The sequence below is a fragment of the Ischnura elegans genome, chromosome 11, assembly GCF_921293095.1.
Source record: "Ischnura elegans chromosome 11, ioIscEleg1.1, whole genome shotgun sequence".
In the NCBI taxonomy this organism is placed as follows: domain Eukaryota; kingdom Metazoa; phylum Arthropoda; class Insecta; order Odonata; family Coenagrionidae; genus Ischnura; species Ischnura elegans.
Genome location: NC_060256.1, coordinates 26,573,427 through 26,600,525, shown reverse-complemented (window position 1 = coordinate 26,600,525; position 27,099 = coordinate 26,573,427). Strand labels below are relative to the sequence as shown.

General features: G+C 40.7%; 1 protein-coding gene across 2 annotated transcripts in view; it reads right to left on the bottom strand.

The window, feature by feature from the left end:
• The window catches only part of LOC124167985 (sodium/calcium exchanger 3-like), a 428,262-nt gene extending 412,740 nt beyond the window's left edge, over nucleotides 1–15,522 (bottom strand). For both annotated transcript variants that reach the window (XM_046546065.1, XM_046546066.1), the window contains exon 1: nucleotides 12,511–15,522. In XM_046546065.1, the coding sequence (XP_046402021.1) occupies nucleotides 12,511–14,432 (1,922 nt within the window). In that variant the 5' untranslated portion in view covers nucleotides 14,433–15,522. The remainder of the gene's footprint in view (nucleotides 1–12,510) is intronic.
• Nucleotides 15,523–27,099: the final 11,577 nt, after the last annotated feature.

The following is a 27,099-nucleotide window of genomic DNA, read 5'->3' as shown; positions in this document are numbered from 1 at the left end:
TCTCGAAAAGACATTGTAGAAGGGAGGACTTGAAAGAATACTTCAGTCATGATCACCGGGCATCAAACGAAGCTGATGCACAGTACCGATTATTTACGGTAAAAAATAATATTGGATAAATGGTCATAGCATTATTATTTAAAAAAATAATTATTAAAAAGTAAAATCTGCTTTATCCCTCGACCAATGCATTTCAAGAGAAGATTATCAGCAAAGAGTACCAACAATACTAATAGTACTACAAAAAAATAATATTCGTTAAATCGGCGTAATGTTAGCATTAAAATGGTTTTTAACGCGAGCAACAATATTTTCCCTCATTCTAACCTCAATTTATTGTCATCATAAAAGGAAACACATTTCTGCTAGGGGTTTACCACACAAATTATTAAGAGTATAAGGATACGCCACTGACTTCGTAAAGCGATGCAATAGATTCAACGTATGCAATTTCTATCAGTCGCTATAATTAATAAAATAGTTCTACAAGCCCCTCAATAATGCAGATGCCGATTTTACGCTAATTAATGCGATGAAGATACTACGGATAGGCATTGGATTCGATCCCAGCTAAGATTATGAAGACAACAAGACCATGCCACTGACTTCGTGAAGCGGTGTAAACGATATAACATTATACAAACTCGATCAGTAGTAATAATTAACGGAAGTTCCAGATGCCCCTCAATCATTAAGTTGTCACTTCTAAGCAAATTAATACTACAAACTTAGCCGTTGCAAGCGTTGAATCCGATCCCAGCTAAAAATGAAGTACTGTAAGCACAAGAAAAAAATAATTGAATAGCTACAAACCAACGGATTTAAACAACGAATGCCTTTTCAGTACGATCACATATTAAGGGACTGAATATGAAAACCTCAAGGCTGGGGGATATTCTTAGAGTTTATAAAGGTATATATAAAGCCCAAATCAAATAGAAATAAACTAAAAACAGCGCTGGATATTTCCTCAGATCGAGTGTTATTTAGTCACAAAAAAAATTCGTTTTAACGACACACAGATGAAAAAAAAAGAATCAATATGTGCCGACAGAGAAAATGAAATCAATTCCATTCCAAAGCGGCTACTTCTATGCCCGGAATCTGCTCACGGTGTTCGCCGCACCATTCTTCATTAAAGGTTCCTTTTTTTTAGTCGATGATTTGATCGTCAAATATTCACAAGTCTCCGAGGGAGAACCCATACCCAAAGTATCATGCCCTCCATTTTCACGTGCGAGGAGATTCGACTCCGGCCGAAAAATTAAACGCAGCACGAGATATTTTTCGGGAAAAGGCGAGGCGGGCACTTAAAAATCGGTACCCTGAAAGCAAAGGGAAGTGGACACAGATTTTGACCGGCACGATTTCCGTAAAAAAAATGAGAGGAACGAAAAGAAAAACTCATTCAGGGACATGAAAACGAAAGGGGAATACTGGGAAAAGGCAGTGAGATACATCGGCTGGTAAGGACGAAATTTCAAAAGCAAAACGACCATTCGATAAACCCAAAATCGATCCATTCCTGCCAAATTGGATTGGGCTCTCGCGTACTTTCAGTAATTTTTCCGAGTAGGTAAAAAGCAGAAAAGAAACGTGGCTTTGAAAATTTAATTCGACTCCCGTGAAATGACCGAGAGAATTCATTCCTCAGCAGTATATGCCATCACTCAGGACGCATGCTAACGTGTTACCCACGTACTTCTGGACAAATGATCCACGTTTTAACGCAACGAATAATATACTTTTGAGGAAAGCCATATTTGTTTGACGAAATCTTTCGTACATACATATGAGGAGTGCCTACATCCGTAGAGCATCAAGACATTATTTAAACATCCAAATCAAAAATAGAATTAAAAAAAGTTAAATTGTTTTATAAATGTGCAAGCAGATATCTAAAAATATAGAGACAATATACATTACTTCAAATATTCATATACTTAATGTTTCCTAAAATATACTTTATCAATTGACAACATTTCAAAACACGAATACTTGTATTGCTCATTCAGGACGTGGTTAGAATTTCCCACATTATAAGCGACACTATCATTGTAACAAAATAAATACTTCCACCAGTCAAAAGCCTTTCACTATATTTCTATTTTATCGTTATCTATCAATGAGCAAATGAGTGAGACAGGGAAAACCTTAGGACGACGAACATATGTCTCTCTATCTTCACAGATCGTGTTTTGTGTATATTTTGACGCATTGGATACTTAGGTATCAAAAACTTACTCTACCATCCTGAAAATATCGCAATATATTGAGGACGCCTTTTTCGACACCTTTTCTATATCTCAAACGTAAAAACATTCATCTGATGAAAAACTGAGGAAAATTTTCAAATTTGATATAAAGGAAAATCCTGACAATGGTGTAATTTAAATAATCCAAAGGCATAAAGATGATTATTTTAGTTTGAAATTAATAATTCGTAATTTAAAAAAAATAATTAAAGCGATGCGCCCGTTTTAGATATTAATGTTTCTACGAATATATACACGGGATTGCACTCCGCATACTCGAAAATGGTGGTGCATCGAAACAAATCGTTTCAATATATGGTCATAGAGGGGGAAAATTAGCGTTTCATTTAGTATAAAACAATGGAATAGTTCCATCATTGTCTACTTAATCACCCAAAATACATCAAATAATATTTTATTTGTATTCCCCTTAAAAATAGATAGCAAAATCGTGTGATTTCTTCGACGGCGCAGTCTTTCTTTTAGGTTTAAAAATTCGGTCAAAGAGTATTTATTCTCGAACAGCTGTTACACACACTATAAAAACTGAGAGAAAAAGCATGTGATTTCTTAGACTGTTGTCTTTCTTTTAGGTTTAAAAATTCGTTCAAAGAGCATTCATTCTCGAACAGCCGCAGCACACACTGTAAAATAGAACGGAGATTAACATGAATATAAAGGACACCATGCTGGTGAATGAGTTACCTCGATTTTCAGGAGAATATCGGATCGCTTCAGCGGTGAAAAAAATCATAGGTTTACAAAGACGAGGGAATTCGAAACGTTTCCTTAGATGGCATATTCAAAGCTGAATATGGGAAGTCACTGGGAACGTAAACCACGTGACATGAGCTCAGAGTAACCATTACCTGAAAATCATTTCAAGTCGTAGCTGCGAATCAGCCGGCATTGTATTTCTGTTCGACAAAAATTGCCAGGCAAGCACCGCCGACTGAAGCAGATCAGGATTCAAATGGATTTTGGATAACCACGAATTTTTTCGCGTTCGTATAAGGCACCGCATACGAATACAACCGCGATGCGGGTCCTTACGAAGGCGATTCCGGACGTAAAATATGTAAATCTTGGGGATTATTCTGGGTCTTTCTTTGTTTTTTTAGGGAATTTCCTCCCGCAGAACGTTTATTCATGAGCCTGCTCATTTACATTCGAGGCGTGACCACAACAATTGAGAATATCTGTAATATTTTTTTTGCGTGTGGATCTTGGCGAGGTTTAGCCATGAGCTTTCTCAGTAATGTTTAAGGTTGAGTCGACCATTGATTCATTTCGTTTTGAATAGGAAACGCGTTAAAATGAATGAGATGCATGAGAATATGCAATAATAAATCATAAGGATCAATCGAATATTTAAAAAAAATCGTCCAACAAAAAATAGCGTAGTAAGCAATCCAACATAAGCACAAGTATGAATCCACACATATAAAGAGGCTCTAAACTAGAAATGAATGTTCGCGAAACTAGGGTAAGAGTATTGGAACGAGGCAAAAATATTTTTGGCTTTTATGCAATAGAGTTCAGTTTCCAAGAGATACCTATACGATAGAAACTTTTCAACTGTATCAAGAACTCCCGTCTGCAAACTGTTGTAAATATTCATCATTCCCTATTAGAGAATAAGGGACAATGCTTCTGCCGCTGTTGCGGAAGTAGGTCGCTCGACCCCTCATATAACGAACTACATATACAATTTAACTTTACACTGGAAAATCTTCCTCCTTATCTTTGATGATACCAACAGAAACACTAACTTGCCTAGCGCGCGATTCTACTGTTCAAGTGGACGTATCAAAAAATAAGAGTGGAGTTAACAAGTTGCGATCTATTGTGCAGATAGACAACTTCCACCAAGTATCGCCTTACGCGATTTCTCATTCAAAAACTTTTGAGGCAACTCAGCGATAAAATTAGTAATTAGCATACGATGATTGGCTATTCATTCCAAAACTTGATATCATATGATCGGAATTTTTTTAGCGCCGCCGTATGTAAGAAATACTTGACACACTCCAGCGCCGAAATAAAAACCAAATTTAGATACGCTTGTTTCCCTTCGCTCTCACTCACGCACACGCAGTCTAGATGTGCAGAAAAAGGAAGGTGGAATATGTGAGTGGAGCAAGAAAACGAAACAGAGGGGATTTTGAGAACGCGGCATGAAGATAGTCCAACATAAACTCGAACATAAGCGAAGAAATGGGTTTCCCAACCTACTTATATGGACATTTTAACTCGCCGTGAAACAGATAGCCAACCTTGTATTGTTGTCGATCGCCTGCTCTGTCAACGGAAAGAGGAAAGCTAATAGTCACATAGAGATTAAACCCAAATGTTGGTTAGGTTAGGTGAGGAAAGAGCTCACCCCAGACTAGGCCAGAGGCGTGTGAACTTCACACATTCTGGGTAGGGCTAGCAGTTGCTTTCCCTGGCCACCCTCGCACTTCGAGAATTTTCGTTTGGGGGTGACCGATGGCTTCAGCCGATATTTGAACCAGAGACCCGTTGATAAGTAGCCTTATGCTCTAACCACTAGGCTATCATGATCCTCAGAGTAAAATTATGGGATACAAATTCATGGAACGCATATAAAAAATTTTATAGTTGGCAAAAAAATCATAAAAATTGGCACTTCGCTGCAAACCATTCACCAGCGACCCCAGCCATTCAGTTCCAAAATCGTATGCTGCGAGGCCCAGTAGTCCTTACGGTGACTAAAAAATACAAGGTTAACCTCGCAATGCCGGCCCTGATTCACTTCATTAGTCCTTGTAGCAATAACTGTCGACAGACACAATCTGAAGTAGTGAAATATTTTGAGTTGGTTACATTATTGCCCATCAATGCAAGCAATCCACCCACCAAATCTAGTTAATAGATAATAAAAAGCGTTCCTTGAGTATTCCATTTCCGAAATCGTCTACCGCACAACCCCGTAAGCTGTTACGGCGCATGTATGCACGGAGCAGGGAGAGAGAATTCCCTTCCGACCCGAGAAGCTCCCTAAGCGGCACGCACAGCGAGGCTGGGCAGTTCGCGTAATGTGAGGTCGTTCCATTCGCGCAGTAAGATGGGGCGACCGTTTCGTCGTCTTTTGACTCGCGTCGTTGCTCGGCGATGCAAACCGACCACGGCGACGTCAGCTGCCGACACATGAGTCGGCCGCATTGCGATCCTACGGCCATTGTAAGCACAAGGCGATGCGCGGATAAATGGGAAGAGACCGTGCAACCGGTAACAAATCAGCAATGACACCCAATTCCCTCTCGCCCGGTATTTTTCTGTGACGGATTACTCATTGATACAACAGATAATTGCACTTCTCCACAATTATTTAATGTGTACGTCACGCATTTCCGCTCAGAGAGCCATCATCTGGTCCAAGACATTACAGAATGAACCAGGGCCGGCCCTAGCAGGCGCGGGGCTAGGGGCGAACCTTCAGTGCGGGGCCCTTCACTTAAAATATTAAACTCTATACCCCATCTACAAACTCGAGCATTTTGAATCCCTACCACTCTCTGGCTAAGTACGTGTTCCCCTCCCAAATTCAGACTTCGTAATTACGCCGTTTTCAAAACTATCGTATATTTTAATTTTTTTTCACGAACGCGGGGCCCGGGGCGGTCGCTCCGGGCGCCCCGCCCTAAGGCCGGCCCTGGAATGAACTTTCACTACATCACGCCTGAATCGATTGAACTTACATTTCTCGCTAAACACATACGCAATCATCATGAAGTTTCCAGAGTTTGCAAATTCGGCTGTTTTCAACATTTTCCTGTACCTCAAATTTGATAATTATACCATATACCTTTCAATTATTTCCTCAGATGAAATATTTTATTATTTGAAGTGAGTGAAGTTTGAAGCTTGCCATTCATCTAAAAAAAAGACCTGTCGTGAGGTAAGTATGCGACATGCATCACGGTGACTTTCCTTCTCCAGTCCACTTATATAGCTTTTAGGCCATTCCAGGACACAGATTATGGAGGCTAATGATTCATAGAGCGTAAAGATACGAGAGGGTGCTGCCAATGAGTGACTTAAATCCGTTGCGCATTGAAGCATTTCAAATGCCCCGACCCTAATAAATTTGATTTCGGTTCAACTCAATGACGAAGAATAAGGTTATGGTCCAAAATATTTTGTTATCACTCTATATTTCATATAAAAATAAGATATTTGAGTTCTCATAAGTTCTAATTGCCCCATTACTATAGTTTGAACTCGTGCGGAATAGTCCAGCTACTCCGCACGAGGCTACTACTTCGAATTTAAACCTCATTTTATTCTGATTGCCTATGTAAATGCCTTTTTTGTGGCATAATATTCATTTAAAGCTTAAATTTTCATAATTTTATGAAAATGGCAGCTATTCCAAATATTTGCCATTAGCTCAAATATAAAATATGAAAATCTGTGTAACTGCCGAGGTAAAATTCTCAAATTCGATATTCAGGGAGAATTTTCCAATAGTCGACTTCAAATTCGCAAAAACATTCACGATCATTGCATGAATTTTAGACAAATAGTGCGCCACAAAAATTTACGGGTTAAGCGGGATTGATTCGTAATCCCAAAGTCCTCAGCAATCCAAACCGACATCGACGTTGAAGCGTATTAAATATTATTGAGTGAGTGAAGTTCAACGGAGCCCAGTTGCATAATTTTCCTTTGGCACCTGACACACATCAACCCCATAAAAAAGGCAGTTCAGATGTAATTTCGATAACACTCCCCCTAAGATTGGACAACTTTCACCGAAAAATCTTCGCATAACGTGTCGCCCATACTACTTCTCCACCGACGAAACAACTTTCCCACTGGACTGACTGACAGGCAGAGTTGAGTGTGAAAACTGGAACCAGATTTCACTAATCGCAAGCAGAAGAAATACCTCTCTTGGGTTCAGATATACTATGTATCCTGCTATACCAACTAGCATATGAGAACCTATAGGCCTAGGACTCCACAAGGAGCGATTGCGGATTTTTTTGAATGATTAACCACAAGTAGACCAAGGTTATACGAATTTGAAAAGCATCGCAAGCGAGGAAATGAGGCTCAAGATAAAATAAGGTAGAGAAAAAATGAGTAGGTAGAACAATTTAACTATTTAGGCATCACTTAAGAGGAAAACGTTTGCAGCAGTAAGGATATCAGGAAGAGAATTGCATTAGCAAAGGAGGCGCGTTCATGAACAGGAAGGAGCTCATGGTAGGGTCATTATGTAAGAGTTTAAAGAAAAGGGTAATGATGAGTCTGATCGGGAGTGTATCGCTTTACGGTGCGGAAACGTGGGCACTAAGGAAGGAGGACGAGAGAAGACTGGAGGCGTTGGAGATGTGGGTGTGGAGAAGAATGGAGATGGCGAAATGGACGGAGAGGGAGGTGGGTAAAGACTAAGTGTTGCACATGGTAGGTGAGGAGAGGTAGCTTCTAGATGAGATAAGGTGGAGACAGAAGGTAAGGAAGGAGCGAGTACTTGGTGGGGAGGGGGTGTTGAAAACAGTGTTTGAAGGTAGAATGCTGTGTAAACGGGAAATGTAAACGGGAATGCTGTCAGGGAGGGAAAGGAAGGGAGAGAATAGGATTCTTAGATGGAATGATAGGATGTGTTGGCCTCATTGGGAATCGAGGAGAGAGGTCCGTGAAGGAAGGGGAGGCAGCCAGAATATTTCTAAAACACTCCATGGAAACTTAATCGGGACCTTATTCGGTAGGATGCTTTAATAATAACTTCTTGACTGGGAGAAGTGACCTCATTTTCTCTCTATAAGATTCTTTACTGAGTGATAGCTTAAATTATTGCAACTTATTCAATCGGTTAAAGCGGATTTACATGAGTATTTCAAAAATCAGGTTGGCCTATTTCCCCACCCAAATAGGAGTTCTCTCTTCAGCTCACATTATGGTCTACTCTCTTTCATTTTATCTATAAAGCATAACCTCTTCCTCCCCCTTTCCCACTTACCTAGCATTTTTTCCTATTACACGGTTAATAGAACCTCCTCTTGTATAGAAAAAGAAACACAAAACTTCCCAGTAATGATGTCTTTAAATTGTACCGAGTTTTGCCTGAGTAGAAAATGATTTACCAAAACCAAAAATTGGAAAAATTGAGAAAAAAAAACAAAATTTTTTATAACCTAATAGACATAACCTAGTAACGGCACATAATAAGGAAAAGTAGTCTACGACGGAGCAGCTTTTTAACCAAAGATAAATTGTAAAAAACACGAAAATAGTCGGAAGAACAGATAATGAATTGCACGACGCATACTGAATGATGGTCCTCGAAAACTCGGATTAAATACTCAATTTGATTGTTTAAAAAAACATGCTTAGCAACTCACTTGGAGTCATTCCGTCAACACCTCTTTAAAGTACTTGAGCTACTTAAAAAAAATCTGCCTATAAAAAGGCTCTCGATTCAATGAACTCACATACAATTAGGCGATATGCTTTTACCTACACGGTGATACGGAACGGTATTTGAAGGCGGTGGAGGCCTATAACGAAGGTCATTTGGTGCCATTGAGGTAGGCAAAGGAAGGAAGGCCGGAGAGAGTAGGAGCGCCGTCATCAGCTTGCTCTAATCGTTACGCACTACGGGGATCATGGATTAAAAGTCTATCTAAGAGACGATGCGCAGTCCTCAAACTATACAAAATCAGAGTTCAGGGTAATTTTCCCGTGAAATCTTCAGAACACTGCCGGGATTTGAATCGGGATTCCGGGTAAAAAAGAGGACGCGCAGCCACGAAATCAACTCGATTCCCCAAATAAACAATCCAATCGATGAATTTCAGGAAGCCGCAAGTCCTTTCGGGATGAACTGGGGGTGAAGAGTATTTTATACACTTTTGGGGGTACTACTGGCTTTGCTTCCATTTTTTTTCTATGCATAGATGTTACGCATAGTAAACACACCTATTCATAGAGAAAATTCGAAGTGACAACGTTTGTAAGCTCGAAGATGTGTATAAAAATAGTTTAAACTCAAATATATGCTAAATGGACTCTAAATGCTTTGGAATGCACGGCTAATATTGATTCCAAGCGGATATTTTAAACATTACGTATAGATATCTAATTGATTCTAATTAATTGCATCATAAAAACTGGCGATGTATGGCATTTATATCGCAACTCAATTGATGTGAAGAGTTCAAATCTTTTAGTAAAATCATCACCGAAACGATACGGACTCGCACTTAAGCCACGTAAGATAATTCTGAGTTTAAAACATGCGTATTGACCTTAAATCGAAACTGGACAACTCGCGCCGTGCAACAATACGATTGGCTATGCCTTTTGGGAAGTTGGCTCAACTTCTCTTTCGATAAAAGGAGTGAACAGGATGCATAACTGGCATTCCAGTATGAAATGGTATTTCTCTGACGAAATTTCTCCGCCACCGAAAATTTTAACCCGAACCCTCAGAATGGGAATGTAAATTTACCCCAATAAGCCGATACGCCGGCTCCTACGCAAATTAAGATAATTCTTGAAGTTTTATGTGAGGCTTGAAGTCGAAGGTTTAATCGCATCTATTGACTTGGCTTTCGATTATCAGTCGCACGTCCTTTACAGATCAGTATCGGCCAATTTTTTTAGGAGATTCGAAAACTAGCGTAGACTAGAGTGAAATGAATATTAATGAAGTTATGAAGATGTAAACGTCATTAAAGAAAAAAATTCCCAAACGAAAAACCGCTCTCGATTAAATTCAAATTAAAGAAGATTCGGCATTATGGTATTTGAAGGAGACAACCGACGCGTCTGCTAAGGCCACGTACGCCATGAGAGAATACAAGGGAAGGAAAGATGGATAGAAAAATGGCGTAGGCATTACCCTGATATCCAAAGGTTTCAAAAGTGCCATGAACTTACGTCCCATCCGACAGACGGATTTTAAGAATCACGTCGATCTATCTACCCTCCCAAATTGGTGTTCTCTGTTCAACTAACATTAAGGTCTCTTTCATTTCATCTATTAATCCTAATCTCTTCCTCCCCCTTTTCCTCTTAACTAGCATTCTTTCCTCTAAAACTTTATTGGCTACCTTACTACGTTTAGTAATCGCTCTATCCACACCATATAGATCACCTCTATGCTACCTTTCTTTCGCCCATCATGTCACGCACTCTCTATAAAGATTTTCGAAAACACATTTCTTTAACATTTTACAGAGAGAAATTTATTCGTATAGCACTGAAATCGTTCCAGAAACCTCTAACTATATTTGGAGAGCTTTCATTACATAGTGACAGGTAGAATAAATATTTTAAGCATTCAACAAGTATTCTAGAGATCTTATTTCCAGATCAAGTCAAAGCAAGAGATTTTTACTTGAATTTTCCTCCGCAAAACACCCAAACAGGGATCGGAAAATATCTGAACGTCTCAGTCATTTTCAAAGGTCGAAATCTAACCACCATAACCACACCATTCCCTAAGAGGATTGCGCTCTGACATAGAGAATCAATAATACAAAATAATCTGATTTAAAAAATACTGTATTTGATCATATATTGGATGAGACCCTACAAAGTATTTAACGTAAAAATCGAGCCACAAGTTATAAGTTACAGGAATTTTCGTTAAGAAGGTCCTTTAATATCAGAGCACGCATTTAGCCATACTAGCCATCAATCATTTGAATAACTAAATTTATTTGAAAAATTCGAAGAAATTCAGTACCAGACCCAACACTAGATACACTCCAACGACAGCAGACCACGAAATTTTTAACCGACACAACGAAGACAAGTCAAAATCAGAGGCACATATTAGAAAATTTAACTACGGCGAATGTACTAAATATGAAATGCAGCTTTTAGTTAGGATGGAAAGTAGGGCCCCGATTTAAAAATAAAACAGTTTTGATCAAATTATGGATTCACGTACTAGCTGATACAGTGCAGCGACAAACGCACGGAGATATGTTTATACAATGCAAAAAAGACGAGAAAAACGATATAAAGCGCAGAAATACTTATTACTCAAGGAATTACTTTATCAGAATGAATTTTTTAAGGGAATAAATATCTCAATGGCGATGATCCTTTGCTAAAAAATTAATCCGATTCAATCAAACATGGGAACCAACTCTTAACTTCACATATGATGAATATCAAAAACTAGAAAAATACAGCGTTTGAATAAGAAGGACATCGATACTGTGAAAAATAAGTCAGCTTCGGCCAAATTTTAAGTTCAATCTTTTACTTGAGAAAACTCTGCAACGTTATTGCCATGAAAAGTCAAGCAGGCACAAAAAGGACGAAATAATCAATTTGACACTAGAAGAACGAATGGAATTCCAAATTGGAAAACTTACAATAAAGCTGAGATTTTTATTTATTCCACGAAAAAAGGCCTCCGATCCCTTGAAAAATGAGACCCTTAGGTCATACCTGTATTCAATCCACCCGTAAAACCAACACAGCGAAAAAAACCCACGCAAAATTTTGACCCAACATTGAGTGAGTAATTGGTCGCGGTGATTAGAAAAAAAGCGCTTCATCTAAAAAAATGCGTTTCAAGAGACCACATTTTTAATTGAATCAACCACTTGATAAAAAACAGCGGCAACACCCTCTTAAAAACTTTAGTGGAAACAACCTCTACGAGATACGCAAAATCAGGCACAAAAATATCAGGATATTTGGATTAGAAAACACACATATTGTGAGCTTACGCGCATCTTGAATAGGATTATTGGCTTTGCCCACTCTCTTTTTACTGCGTACTAAGTTACAGGTCACGCGCGGAGCCTTGGCCTCCGATTAAAGGAAAAAAAAAACGTCAGATTCGATCAATTTTTGTATTCGAAAAATCACGTAATTGGCACAAGAACAAATTTTCTGCAAAAAGGTACTACTAATTCAGAGAAAAAAATCCCCGCCAAATGCTTCTCCGATACAGCGACGAATAGTGGAAAAAACGAAACACATTCGCAAAATTTTGTATTCGACCAATAGCCTACGCGATAACAACGATAAGTGTAACCCTGTAAATAGTTCATCGGGAGCATCAAAAAAGAGAGACAATTATTCAAACCAAAAAGATCAACGCACTTTCGATCAGAAAAAAATAGGAAAGGAGAAAATTGTTGTCATTTGTTTAATTCACGCTGTTTCGTTATTATGAAAAATAAATATTTTCAACACATTTTCGACCAGAAAGAATAGTAAAAAAGGGAAGAGGGATTTAATTTTTTCTACTCACTCTGTTTCGTTATTCTCGAAGACGAGCTCTCCTTCGAGTGTCTCATACTCCTTCCCCGCCTTGGCTGTGCCGTCCTCCGTGTGAAATGGTATGGCCACCTTCCCCCTCGCACCGCTCCATCGGGACACCTTCAACTCCAACTGTCCGATAGACTCCACGATCTCCATGTCCCTCTCGGGGAAGGAAAATATACCTCCGTGGTCGTCGTCCAGGATCATGACCGTGGCCAGGGCCGGCGAGACTAGCTGCACCGCCGCCTCCGAATCGGCGGGAGACGCTGGGCTGCCGGCGCCCCTGGTGCCGCCGTTGGCAGTCGGAGGCGCGGGCAAAGGCGTCCCGTCCGGGTTGGCAAGCCTCAGGTTGCTCAGCCGAACATAGAAGTGCTCGTCTTCCTCGAATACGTCGTCGTCCAAGACTTGCAGGTTGATTGTTGCAGTCTCTCGTCCCGGTCCCAGCAAAAGGGTGCCCCTAGCTCCAACGTAGTCGCTTCCGGCGTTGGCCGTGCCGTCTTCTGTTTCGTAATCCACGAGAACGGCCTGTTCCGGGTTGCCGCCCTCCCTGGCTACCCTCACCTCGAAGTCTCCCACGTTCTCCATGACCGTGTAGTGCCCTGGATCGAAGAATATCTTGATGACGTTGCTGTCGGACTTGTTGGCGTCGTCGTCCAACACGATTCTCTCAGTAGATTTGATGCTGGACTCCTTGTTAACCTTCTCCTGCATCTTCTTCATCAAGTTGCCGCTGCCCACCATCTTCCTAGTAGCCTGCATCCTGTAGAAAGCGCGTGATTTGGGACCTCTTGACAAGGCCTCCTCCCTAGCCATGCTCTCCAATGTCTCCATGTCCAGGTTCGGGTGCTTCTGCCTCAGTTCCCTGAGGACTCTTATGAATTCTCTCCTGCTCTGCTCGAAATCCCTGACTTCCTCGCTGGCGTCTTCTTCCTCGAAGTGTTTCAGGCCGTCGATGGACATCCTGGGACCCACGTGGTTCGATGCCCCGTCTTTAGAGGCTCCGGCCGGACCCATTTCGACATCACCTTCGGCTTCCACCACGACGCCTCGGCGGTTAATCCTATACCTCTTGTTCAAGTACTTGTATATCAGCAGACGCCTGTCGGCAATGTAGGCTGTGATGACGGTAAGAGGGAAGAATAAGAAGGTGACCAGACCTTCCCAGACCTCCACTTCGCCCTCGGAGATGACGGCAAGGATGAGGTACAGCCAAACGTAGGCGAAGACGGACCAGGTGGCCGTCACAAAGAACACCCGGAGATGCTTTATCTTCCTCACCTCACCGTCGGGGATGACGTAGACGCAATAAGATATGATGACGAACAGGTTGAAGGCCGCGGAACCTACAATCGTACCAGGACCCAGGTCGCCGGCCTCGAAGTTCTTGGCACCTATCTCGATGATGGACAACATGATCTCGGGAGCCGAAGAACCCAAAGCCATTAGGGTCAGATTGGCCACAGTCTCGTTCCATACCCTAACCACCACTATCTGCGTCTCTCCGGATGACCCAACACTGACGGTCACCTCCTTCTCTTGCGACGTGATCACTTCGATGGATGCCATAAACCTGTCCGCTATGATAGATACTCCTATGAACAGGTAGGCCAATGCTAAGAAGTACACCAAACCCCTGGACACGCGGTCGCCCACGCTCAGGTTTTCTTGAGGGTTCCATGCCGGGATGATCAAGCCGTCGGGGCAGACGGTTTGGTTGGCTTTGATGGAGCGTTGCGGGTGTAATGGGGACTCTGAGGTGATACCCACGCATGACGCTATATGATGGGCCACCAAAAACACCAGGGCCGGGTAGCACCAAGACCCCCACCACCTCTTGACCCTCCTCCTCCCCCCTGCCTCGAAGCCCAGCAGGGCCGGGGCAAGATTACGATTAGCACCAAAAGCACCCATCACGATTTATATATTTATAAATTTTCTCTCTCAAATTAAACGATTTAAACTTTGAAAACTCTTAACAAAAACAGAACACTGCAACAGCAAGAGGAGAAAAGGCAGATGGAGGAACAAACTAAAACAATGATCTACCCTTTTTTCTCTCTCTTTTCTCTCACTTCTCGAACCACACGTGAATAAATTCAAAAACTCAACAAAAAAAATCGACAGAATAGGATCGCAAAGAAAACAACCGGGGTGGAATTGAAAACGAGGGGAGCTGACACACGCTTTTTCAAACCGTTTAAACAAAGTAAATCAATACAAAAAAAAAGAGCTGCCGAAAAGAAAAAAACTTCAATCGGAATCAAAACATTCGCATTTTACTGCCACCTTTTTTTATTCTATAATTTGCGCGACTGCAACGGTAATTAATCCAGATGGAATCCACACACGAGATGATGTATAGAAGAAAAACTGTTTTCACTCACGAACACATGTCTTCACTTGATCCATCAAATCGTCTCCCACCGCTTAAATTGGTGCGTATTGTACTTCCCTCTATTTCTGGTCAAAAATCACCACCACCTACTCTTAAATTCTTTCAGGGGAAGGAATATGTGTGTAACTGTAGCACCACCTCGATTTTTTTTCTTTCGCGAGCTGTTTCAAAAAAAATATAAATACCGATTACGTAAATTCTCCTTTTCCAGGGCACCACACGAAATCAAAGGGCTACCGCACCAACCCGCCGCAGAGTTCTTCACACAGCTGACGATCGTAGCGCCAAAATCCTTCGCAGACACCGTGCCCCATCGCTTGGCCACCAAAGGAGCACCCTTTACTTTCCGCCCCTCGACTCACACACGGTATATCAGCACCACGAAAAACACCAGTCTGCCTTGCCAGTAGCTACTGCTTCCATGTCTCCGTCGCTATGGCCGGTATGCTGGGTGTTCAGAGCTCTCGATTGAGTCCGGCCCGGCCTCTAACATTCGCGATGAGACTCTCCACGCGGAAGCCTAAAAGGACTCGGAGGAAAGGCAAGGCTTCACACTCACACACACACAGACCCACACCACCTTCTCCAATATAACCTGCTCCCGTTCTCCTCCTGCCCCTCTAAGCTCACGTCTTACCCCCACCTACCCCCTTCCCCTCCTTCACTTCCCCTCCAATCCCCCCCTGCCCCGCGAAAAACTTAGACGCTACGTCACGGGACGGTCGGACTTCCTTCCCCTTTCCTCCCTCTCTCAGCAGGAAGTCTTTTATTTTTTTCTTCTAACTCAAATCGAGAGACCCCTCAGAGAGAGAGCCTCATGCACTGCTTTGGGTTTATGCAGTCCGGGTCAGCGGGCCGAAGCTGAGCTCACCCCCAAGGCAGCGGCAGCTCCCTGGCTCCCCTAAAACCGACCGACGTCAAATCTGGCCGTGGAGGGACTTTGGGAGGGGAACCGCGTTATAACGGGGGTCCGCTCTACGACTGTGGTGCTGGGGACGTGTTTTCGCTTTCCTCCACGCGCTGGTTCGCGAGCGGAGAAATAGGCAGCGCCAGGCGCTAGAGGGAGCCGAACAGGAAAATCCCCTTCCCGCTAGATATTCTCTCTCCCTCTCCACTCCTGTTATATATCCCAAACAATGACCGTATTTCCCAACTCCACTGAACGGGCGAACGTCGTCCCCACTTTGAAATGCTCCACTTCTAATTGGCGCTCAGTACTCTTCTTTTTATTCTTCCTTCGAGAAAATGACCATTCTATTCGAATATTCTGCCCCGATTAGGATCGGTCAGCTAACACCACCTTTAGTAAATTCAGATTGACGAGAAAAAAATAAAATCTTAGGTTTAACGCTTAGAAAATCAGCTTAAACTCGAAAAAAGTACCACCAGATAAAGACAGCACCCTTGCCTGTGGCAGACTAAGTGATTACGTAAGTCAGAGTAGAAATTGAATAAAGGAAATTGTGGGTTACCCTCAAGGAAGAACTTCTTTCCTCTTAATATCAAGATAAAAAATATCCATTTCCGGCTACCAAAGAATAGAGGAGCGGTGAAATATTTTATGAATCGATGCTTTATTTAGCGAAGAGTTCTATGCTGAAAACAGTAGGGAGAGCACAGATGAAAAATGTTTGTGAATCATTTCGTACTATTTTCGCATAAAACTTGTCTCTTTCTCCAGGGTGACGAATCACTTCGGGCAAAGCGACAGTTTGTATCCTCTCAACGCCTTGGTATGTACATCGGTAGAGAAGGAAGGGGTCATTATCTTTAGCATTTTATTCTCCCATCACGCACACAGCGAAACCAATCGAGCAAAACACGATGGGCCACTCTATTTGTCATGGGTTCACAAAGCACACTTACACCAGGAGAAGAAGAATGGTGAACACACACAATAAGGTCCACAAAGGTATGGGGGCATGCATAAACTGTGGTCTGAGGAGTTGAAGGGGCAGAGTTTCGGGGAAACAATGGAAAGGGGCTTTGGCGTGCTTGAATGTTTGACCTCTGCAGAAATAACCAGGCGAGGGGTGAAGATAAAGCTCTTCTGTCTAATGGTATTTGTCACAGGATTCCACCACGTGGTTCGCACAAATCCTTCGGCAACCTTTACTTACTCCCGTGATGCTAAATACTGGGATATGGTGGTTTATTCCTTGAAAGAACGAGTTAAATAGAGGAGAGGAAGACGGCACACACAGAAGTCCAATGGACGCAGAAGGGGGCGGGTCACCTTCGCAAGCAAGCGTGGTCGAGAACGAACTCCCTCTAGGCGGCGGTGGAAGGAAGCAACCAACACGAGAAAGAAAGAGAAGAACAAACGCGAAGCGGGCACGCGCAACTTGAGGTTGGGGGGCGGAGAAAACTGGTTTTTCTTGCGACTAATACTAAGTGGCTAGCGCACTTCGAGGGACGAAGAAAAAAAGTAAACGGGAACGAATTTGATTTGACGATCTTTTTTTTTAAACTTGCCTCTCACGCTCGGAGCACATTGCGGGAAAGCGATGGGTTATATTGATATACATATCGAAACGAAGACGAAGAGTTTAGAAGACAAGAGAGAGAGCGTGTATGAGAAAGGAGGGACCTTCCACCGGGAAAGGCCTCGCGCTTACTGCGACCAAAACGGAACGCACTCTCCGATCGTGGCGGCGCCTGGCGGGGAGGAGTGTTATGAAGGCGAGGAGAGGGGACGGTGGAGTGGAGGGGGGAGGGTAGGGGAGGAAATCCACGTTATGCCACGCACATAACTTCCAGAGACGAGCGATCCCCATACACGCCGAACACAATGATCCCAAAATGCTCATCATCCCCTTCGCTTGACCATGCTTAGCGGCACGCCCATTCGCAAAAGGAATAAGAGCTGTATCGGAAGTTTCCAGGAAGAAGAAGGAGCCGGGTTCGATGCAACTGAGCAATGACAACCGAAGTGTCATCAGTATGGGTAATTTTCTACGCGTAATAGGATACTCAGTGTACGACGCACTTAAATTTTTAAGGGCATGATTTGAGATTCTGCAAATTCCTATGAGTCATATGCATCTGGTCTTGAGAGGACAGCATTTAATTATATTACTGATTACACAAAACAAAATCAGCATAATAACAATTGGACCTTATTATTACTTTTTCTATTTTTTATGCTTCTGGAGGGATACGTGCCCTAAATCCGATTATGCCTCATTCCCAATCCGGGGTCTTCTTCCTACAAGTATAGCGATCCAAAGGCGATTTCTTCAGCTAGTCTTAGTTATACCTCATTTAGTTTTACTTGAAACGCTCATTTGGTCTTGTGCATCCTCATCCAACTCTCCTGTGGCATTGATGAGGGGATCCCTGTTTCATGCTGGTGAATGATCACCCCCTGCCAAACATGGTAGAGGTGGCTCGCACAGTATTATATGTATATCGAACTTAAGGTATTGGTGGCTTCTTTTCGATGTAATCATTCATGGTCGGAAGCAACGCATACTACCGCGCGATCGGCCATTCCTGGAGATATGCCTATCTCATAAAGTAATTAGCACGATAGCAAAAGCATCCTGGAATGAGAGCCGTATTTGAGAGAACAAAGTCATGACAGGAGAAGGATAGGAATGGGTAAAACGCTCCCCGAAGTTACACATAATAGTGATCCTCCACGTGGAAGATAATTCTTTTTATTTTGTACTTTTACTCAGTGGCGTAGGTATGTGGGGATGTGGGGATAGATCCCCCCCCCCCCCAAAGCCTCGGATAAATTTTTAAAAAATATTTAAAACTACTGTCTTGTTTTGACATATTATAACTGAGTCCGCTTAAAAATAAATTTTTAGAGCCAAAATTATGTAAAATGCATTTCCAGGCATGTAATGTTTAAAACATTTTCCCGGTCCTCCCGTTACCTGTGGGGGGTCGCCCCCAAGGCCATCCCATCCCCCGAAAGCATATTTCTAGTTACGCCACTGCTTATTCTTATACCTATTTTTGACGAATGGAAACTTCTGACTCCCTAAAATATTTATAGTTATGGCCTTGACTCTATAGTTATTCAAGTTTCCTCGTTAAAATAGAGTTAAACTGTGAGTTAAGTAATAAAATTCTGAGGGTGGTTTGCCAGAGTCGAAGGATTTAATAGAGGAATACTATTTAAATGTGTTACAGTATTTATCACAATATTTCCTCTATATTTTATTTTAATACGACGCGTTTTGTTGTTACATACAACATTATCAAGTGCAACGTATGTCTAAAGAACACTTCATAATAGGGTAGTTTCCTTCATCAAAGAAACCGAAAGGCATTGATTGCGATTCGTTACCCACCATTACTGTATTCATAATATACAAATTATTTCGTTTTAGAAATACCGGTTTAGACGAATGGCAATGGTCCATTTTTATCCTCATTTGAAAAGGGCCAGATTGGCGCCCATGCGATGCCACTCCACGAGACGTCACAGGGACCTAGTTTCTATACGAGTAGATAGGAGTTATACATCGTCTGAGGTTACCAATGCATACATGAGGCACAGAGCTCAGGGAAGCATCTCATAATAATCAAACATTAAAACTGGCTAAGGTCGGAAAGTTTTCTTCGTTTGATAAGGTATTAATTAAACTTTTTTAAGCCAAGCGCTACCAGCCAGCAAGGTACTCAGCTACCCGCTAGCATCCTGCGTCCTATCAGCGCTCAGAGCCTCGATCAAGGTCACCTCACAAGGCGGGAGGGGGAACCAGAAATACGTCACACGGAGAGATTTCCTTACCCGTCGCGTTTTCGCGCGCTTGAAAATTTTCACTTTTCATTTAATCGTGAAAAATAGATATCGTCATTTAAAAATCTAAAAGCGTGAAATACGTACTCCAGGAGTAGGTAATAATCTTCCGATATAGGCAATAAAAAAATAATAGCAAACCACCCTATTAACACTTTGATGCTTTATGGAAGGGGGTAAGATGGAGGAAGGAGTTTGGGTGACTAGAGGTGGAGATATTGAGGGTGGTGGGAGAAAAAAATAGAGGCAGTTTTTCTCTTAGTTCCAATGGCACGGACTCAGGATTGTGTGTACTTGGCAATACTCCATAAAAGCTGCAATCATTCTAAAAATGTGCTCACTAATTATTTAGCAGGAGCTAAACAATCAAAAGTGGCGATCCAGCGAAATAATTTACAATATAATTTTTTACGCTCTTTAATAATGATGTAAGTAAGAGGAATTAAATAAAAGATGAAAATCGGGAAAATTGATTGACTTTCACAGACAAATGTGCAAAAATATTGTAGAATATACGGTGATGAGGGCCCCTTAGCGGAGTCCCTTAAGTACAAACGGAATGGCTAACATTCTTCTTAGGAATTAGGAATTACCCAAGAAGAACAGAAAAAAACCGTATTCAATCTTAATAAGGTGGTTTCCTATTATTTTTTTATTGCCTATATCGGAAGATTATTACTCCTGGAGTACGTATTTCACGCTTTTAGATTTTTAAAGGACGATATCTATTTTTCGCGATTAAATGAAAAGTGAAGAATTTCAAGCGCGCGAAAACGCGACGGGTAAAGAAATCTCTCCGTGTGACGTATTTCTGGTTCCCCCTCCCGCCTTGTGAGGTGACCTTGATCGAGGCTCTGAGCGCTGATAGGACGCAGGATGCTAGAGGGTAGCTGAGTACCTTGCTGTCTGGTAGCGCTTGGCTTAAAAAAGGTTTATTAATACCTTATCAAACGAAGAAAACTTTCCGACCTTAGCCAGTTTTAATAAGTGATTATTAAGACATGTTTCCCTGAGCTCTGCGCCTCATGCATGCATTGGTAATCTCAGACGATGTATAACTCCTATCTTCTCCTATAGAAACTAGGTCCCTGTGATGTCACGTGGAGTGGCATCGCATGGGCGCCAATCTGGCCCTTTTCAAATGAGGATAAAAATGGACCATTGCCATTCGTCTAAACCGGTATTTCTAAAACGAAATAATTTGTATATTATGAATACAGTAATTGTGGGTAACAAATCGCAATCAATGCCTTTCGGTTTCTTTGATGAAGGAAACTACCCTATTTTAACCATAATAAAAATTCACTGAAGTCAGAACAGATATTAGAGCTAATTGTTTACCCCTTTTTCAAGTTATCATTACTCTCTCTATCCGTAATTGTATATTTATGCCATGAATTTTGCTATGGAAATTTATCATGGATAAAGGGAAAATAAATTAGTTGATGCCCCATAAAATTAATATTGAACGCATCAATTAAAGGCAGAAATATCCATTGTCATGTATGTGCATTTTAACTTAAACTTAGATTTTCACACCCCATTTAGCAGTAAACATAGAGATTCCGTCTGGTGTCATGGAGATAGGTGTCTGCTGGACTTTTTCCTTGGTCCAGGAGCAAATCAAAAGTGGTGCGAATAATGGTAACTCGTGTTTAGGACAGAATAATATGTTATGAATTTTTCGCAAAATAAAAAAATCGCATGCTGAACATAGTTTAAACGAATTTGTTAAAAAAATTAGGAACCTTCAAAGTATACTTTTATTTGGGTACATTCTACGTATTTTATCACTTTTACTAGCATTTCTCCACTAATGGTGGAGGATTCTTTAGTGTGTGCACAGAAGTTGCTCGGAAAGAAATGAGTTTTTAATGAATTGTTAGCGAATACATCAATCATTTAACGTAAGGAACATTTTGTGCACTAATATTCCGTGGATATCGCAACGAAAAGGCAACGAGTAACGTTCCAGGAAGTCTACCTACCGTTTAAAGTCAACAAGACGGGCTAGAGCATTCAAAACATCAAGTGTCCTACCAACGCCCCGATTACGTGCGAGGGCATGGGGAAGGAGAGGCTTAACTGCGCTTTCGGAGCTATAAAAGACCCCCGGTCGATGCTTTAGGGAGGAGCGGGTTTCCACGGAACATGACCTTTTACAACCTTCGGAACTGACTCGTGGTTTGCTCACACGGAGTAATCGAGGATCCGAAAACGCATGAGTTAACCCGAGTCGGCTACCTTGCCAACCACTCTATTTTTCTAACGTCTCTCCGTCCAACTATTCCAATCTCACAGTACGACCGCACCGAAGACTCTTAGCTTTGGCTGTAGCGGTGAGTCAAACTCACCCCAACCTGCCAGTTTGCAAAAGGAGATTTGAACAATGACGCATATTTACCTTTGGCAGTGGAGAATGCTGTTTGTATGAAGACGGAAAATTAAAACTATTCATTTGAAAAATATTTACAAAGTGAGGCATCAATCGATTTGTACAGAGAAATCGATAAATATTATAATATTATTTTTATTATTATTTGATAATTTATTTCTAGCCTAAAACGCTACACAGCAAAATAAAAATATTCTTAATTAAAGGCACCTGTTGATAAGCCGCTTTGGTTTAGCAGGACCTCAATTGCACTATTTTATTTTTTTTTCTTTTCTCGTAAATATTATTATTATTACTCACATGAATGTATGAAAGTAAGTGTGATTGTTCTTTATTTATAATTAAGGGAAATATATCAAGAGATGTAACCTGTTACCTCTAAATCCCATGCATTTCTAAAAAAATACCTTTGTAATAAATTTTAATAATAATAAAAATAATACTATAAAATAAATAATAATAATAATTATTTATATTCTAAATTAAACTCGCTGTTGCGAAATTCCTAATATTTTGTTTTTTTTTTTAATTATTTTTTTCTCTGTTTTTGTTTTCATAATAAACTTAAAGGAAAGCCAGATGAATATTGAAAGTTTAACCTTGAAATTGAAACAAAAACAATACTAAAGAATAACCTTGATCACGGCGAGTCTTATATATTCCAGCTGAGAGGGTTGTCCGAGAGTCAACACTAGAAGGACCAGGCTCGTTATTTATAATGCTAACCACTTAATGTAATGATGTTAATTTTTGCTGACATATTTGTATGGTACGTATTCTTTTAAAATATAATTTTTTTCTCTTAGGAATGACGTTACGCCACCTGTCTACCTTTAATGATACATGATGCATAAAACTCAAGCAATTAATTCGCTAAACATACAAAATCCATAGATAGCCGAGTATTAACGGATTTAATGACAACCGTGTCATGAATCTACCGAAAAGGGTATTATCATATCATTTGTTAGTTAAGCAGTTAGTCACTAAATAAAAAACTTATACTAATCCTAGCAATTAATTACTTGAATAGTTTTTAGTTAATACTAGAGGAATTAGACCCATAAGTTCAAAAGATTCAGGCTTCAATTGGTGGAAGTTAGACTTATTTAAATAAACAAAAGATCGTAGCACTTTACCACAAAATGTTTTACTGCGTACAACGCGTTTCGGCTCACTGAGGCATCATTTGGTACTCCAGATGATGTATTAGACCCATCTTTATAGCTGGTAACATCTACTTACATTATCATATTGCATAAAAAAATTTTTATGTCGTCTTAATTTTTTATGACTTTTATTTATTTTTATGGTATGTATTCTGTTGAAATGTAATTTCATTTTTTCTCGCATAAATGTAATTATACCACCTGTCTACTTTAAAAGACCAACACACGTCAAAATGACGGGTATAGCGTTTCTATTTTATTTGTAACGGCAACGTGCCTCTTATTCAGGAAAGCATTAAAATACATTACGCGTGGCCATTTTGATGTTTTAGTATACACGTTCATGCATTTAACATTCCTTATTATTATTTTTGAATGGGAATAAGCAGTATATCTGCCATGTGGAGTGGCGTGTGGTAAGCCAGAGCAAAGAAAGCAAGAGCGACGTGACCGCTGTTCATTTAAAAATTTTTATTGCAACATGATTTGTAAAAAATTTCTCAGTTTTATTAATAATCAAATAAAAAGGTTAGACAGGGTCCACCAGTGAAACCGAATGATTTTGAGTGGCCTAGAGAAGGAGTTTAATGCTGTGGGGGGCAAGATTACCGATGCGTTACCAATTGCACAGTGTAAACGAGACTCCAGGGCGGGCTCGCAAGGTTACACTCCTGGGACAGGGACTGTAAGCGCGAGCTTTTCTCCTCTGCACCCAGAAGGGGAAGGACGGGAAGAAACAAGGAAGGAGGCGCCGCCGCGATAGGATCCCGACGACGCCTCCTGGGAGTGGATAGGGAAGGAAGTGGAAGATAGTGGAAGGGACGAGGGATCCCGCACCGTCACAGAGGCGGGCGGGTCCTACTAATTAGCGAAACCAGGCAAAGCCATTAATGTGCCAGCGATTTTAGTGGATTTTACTATGAGGAAGAAAAATCCATCGATCAAATCGCTAGATTACCAATTGCACAGTCCGCCATTTCAGTGGCCATAAATCGTTGGAATGGAGAGCATCGCGGCTTCGCATACAAAGCGTTTTATGAAAATTGGTGTTAGCGTACATAAATAGTGGAAGGATAGCTAAAAATGAAGACTTTTCCAACCGATCCAACGAGAATCATCCAAGCTGTAAAACAAAGACCTGCACACGAGAGAGCGGCAAAACCTGTCAACATTCTACGAGAGGTTATGCAAAAATTTTAAGTCAGGCTGAAAGCATGCCTTAACTGCTATGGTATATATTTAGTGGACATAGTGTTCAGAAAATACTTTTTCTCAATATTTATTCAAAATGGCTGTTTTTATTCATTAAGGTAGTAAGTAACAAGATATTTAAAAGTGTTTCATCAACCACTACTTACTTTATTTAATCATCCTGTTTCATTTTCGGACCCTGTATTTAATTGACTTACCAATTGATTACAGTATAACGTAGAAATGTCTAAAATAATTACTACTCGTTAAAGTAATGGGTAAAGGTACATCCAGGTAGCCATACGACCCCGGTCCTTCTAGTGTTAATGGGTTTCGTCCCACCTTGTGTTCTTCGGAACACTCTCCAGGCTTCGTCAGAACAACCCCCTCGGTCTCCAGCCCCGTCAAATTCAATGCTGCCGCTCCTCGTTCCGACAGGTGTGGGAGGGAATGGAGAATTGAATAAAAAAGATAGGGTAGGTTCACGGTGGAGGGCGGTTTCTTTGCCAACTGGAAAGGAATGGATATTTTCCAGCTGGACGAAGGATTGCAATGGAAACATTAGGCGTTGATTGGGGACGTAAAATGCAGGTGTACTCAGCGTGGGATAAATTTCTAAGGTGTTGAAACATATAGAGATAATATCTAGATAAATATATACATAGAAAACTTTTTCAATTCGACGCAGCTTTATTCAGAAAAACCTCGTCCGATTTCGAAACTCCCGTGTTATTATCAAGAGAAAATTACCGAGTAAATCATTTTGGGATCGTAAAAGTTTTCGATACGTATTTATTTAGCCATAAGCATCAAGTTCAACAGAGTAAACTTGCAGTACCTACGTACGTTAAAGATATATCGGGACAAGTTCTCTAAATCATACGTTTACGGCTCATAAAACAATGATGGAATAGTTTCTGCATTTAAATACATCGTCGAAATGAGAAGAAATTCAGTTTTTCCGGATTTTCCGTGGAGCGGATGCCATTCATGAATGGCATTTTATATTTTTAATATAACAGGAAAAAAATTTCAGTTGCCGACGATTCATGACCTATTTTAAGACTTTTCGTGATCCATGTTTCACCAAATCCATTTGAAAACATCTTATTGAGTCATAACCGTAAAATTGTTCACACTCACATTTTGTGCATTCACCCAGGTCATGAGTAAATACCAGGCCAGACGAATATAAAAATATCCTACCCGCTGTTCATTTCCAAGGCTCACATGTAAAGAAAAGAATTTATGGCTGGGGATCATACCAAATAATCATCTTCCCACCTTTTTATAAAGTAATTCAATATAGAAGAGATATAAAAGCTTTTCGTGGTCTTATGGAGCATCCATAACTACAAAAACAACCATTACCATAAAAATTAATCTAGGTGAACGCCTCATGAGAAATAATATCCTCCAGTATTTCAAGGCAATATTCCGACAGTGTTTCATTAGGATTACCATTATTTAATTTCCTCATTCTCCTCTTTACATGGAAAATTTTCTTCCTCCACAGTTTCCTGCAAAATTCTAGGTATTTAAAAAAATAATTGCTCTCTGAGAGTAGAGAATAGTCTTAGAGTCTTTGATATAGCAAACAAGTATTATATTCAATAGGTAATAACTTTTAGTGGCATTTAAAACTCTTCACATCACAGCAGGACTTGAAATTTTAATCAATAACCCTACGTCATCCCAATTGTGGCGTATTAAACTTCTGTACATGAATTTAGCATGAGGAAAATGTCAGCATAAGGATAAATATCATTAATTTTAACCTGAGTACACAAATGAATAATGCCTCTAATTGGTGGAAGTGAGGTCATAGTGTAACTCCCAGTGAGGACGCGCGGAAACGTTTGGGAAAAGTTATGATTTATAAAGGGATTACAGAAAAACTGGTAGAAAAACACAGCTTTCGCGTGAAAATAATCGAATTTGCGATATACCGTTCACCTGAACACATCCAGCTGAGAATTTTTCTGCCAGTGCTCACAGTTTGAAGCTTGCATAAATTATCATGTGTACCTTTATTTTAAAGGGCCTTATAAAGTACACTTCACATTTATGATTATAATATAATAAAGGATAAGCCGAGAATGATAACCATGGATGACAACGTTGTAGTAACTGAAGTTTCATTTCGGGAAAATGAGGTTTCTACGTCACCGGTGGTACGGGAAAAAAATTAAGTAATGAATATTTATAGCATGCAAACAAAGATGGGCTCCCTTGGAGCCCAGGTCTATAATCCTCACAGGAAAAGCTATATTTCAAACAATTGTGCACCTTTCTTTTGAAAAAATTACGTAGAACCTCATAATTTCTCTGCAAACTTATACTATAATTACAACTGTTAACGATAGCACACACGGTATAGTTTGTCGATCGGTTTCTGAAATCATAATCAGCCAAGTTACCACACATTACTCACTCCAACCAACTTAAAGCCGGGACTTAACAGCGTTATTTTCATTACTAAGCATACATTTTTATAGTTATATAAGGCGCACGTGGCGTGCCTACAGCATAACCCTATTTTTCACCTCCTCCGAACCACCAAGACGGGGTCGAAGGTTGTTACGCAGATTTAGATCATCAATACCTGACTCACTACTGCCACGTTGCCCGTTCGGCGCAGCTCTTCCGTATAGCTGTGTAAACATGTG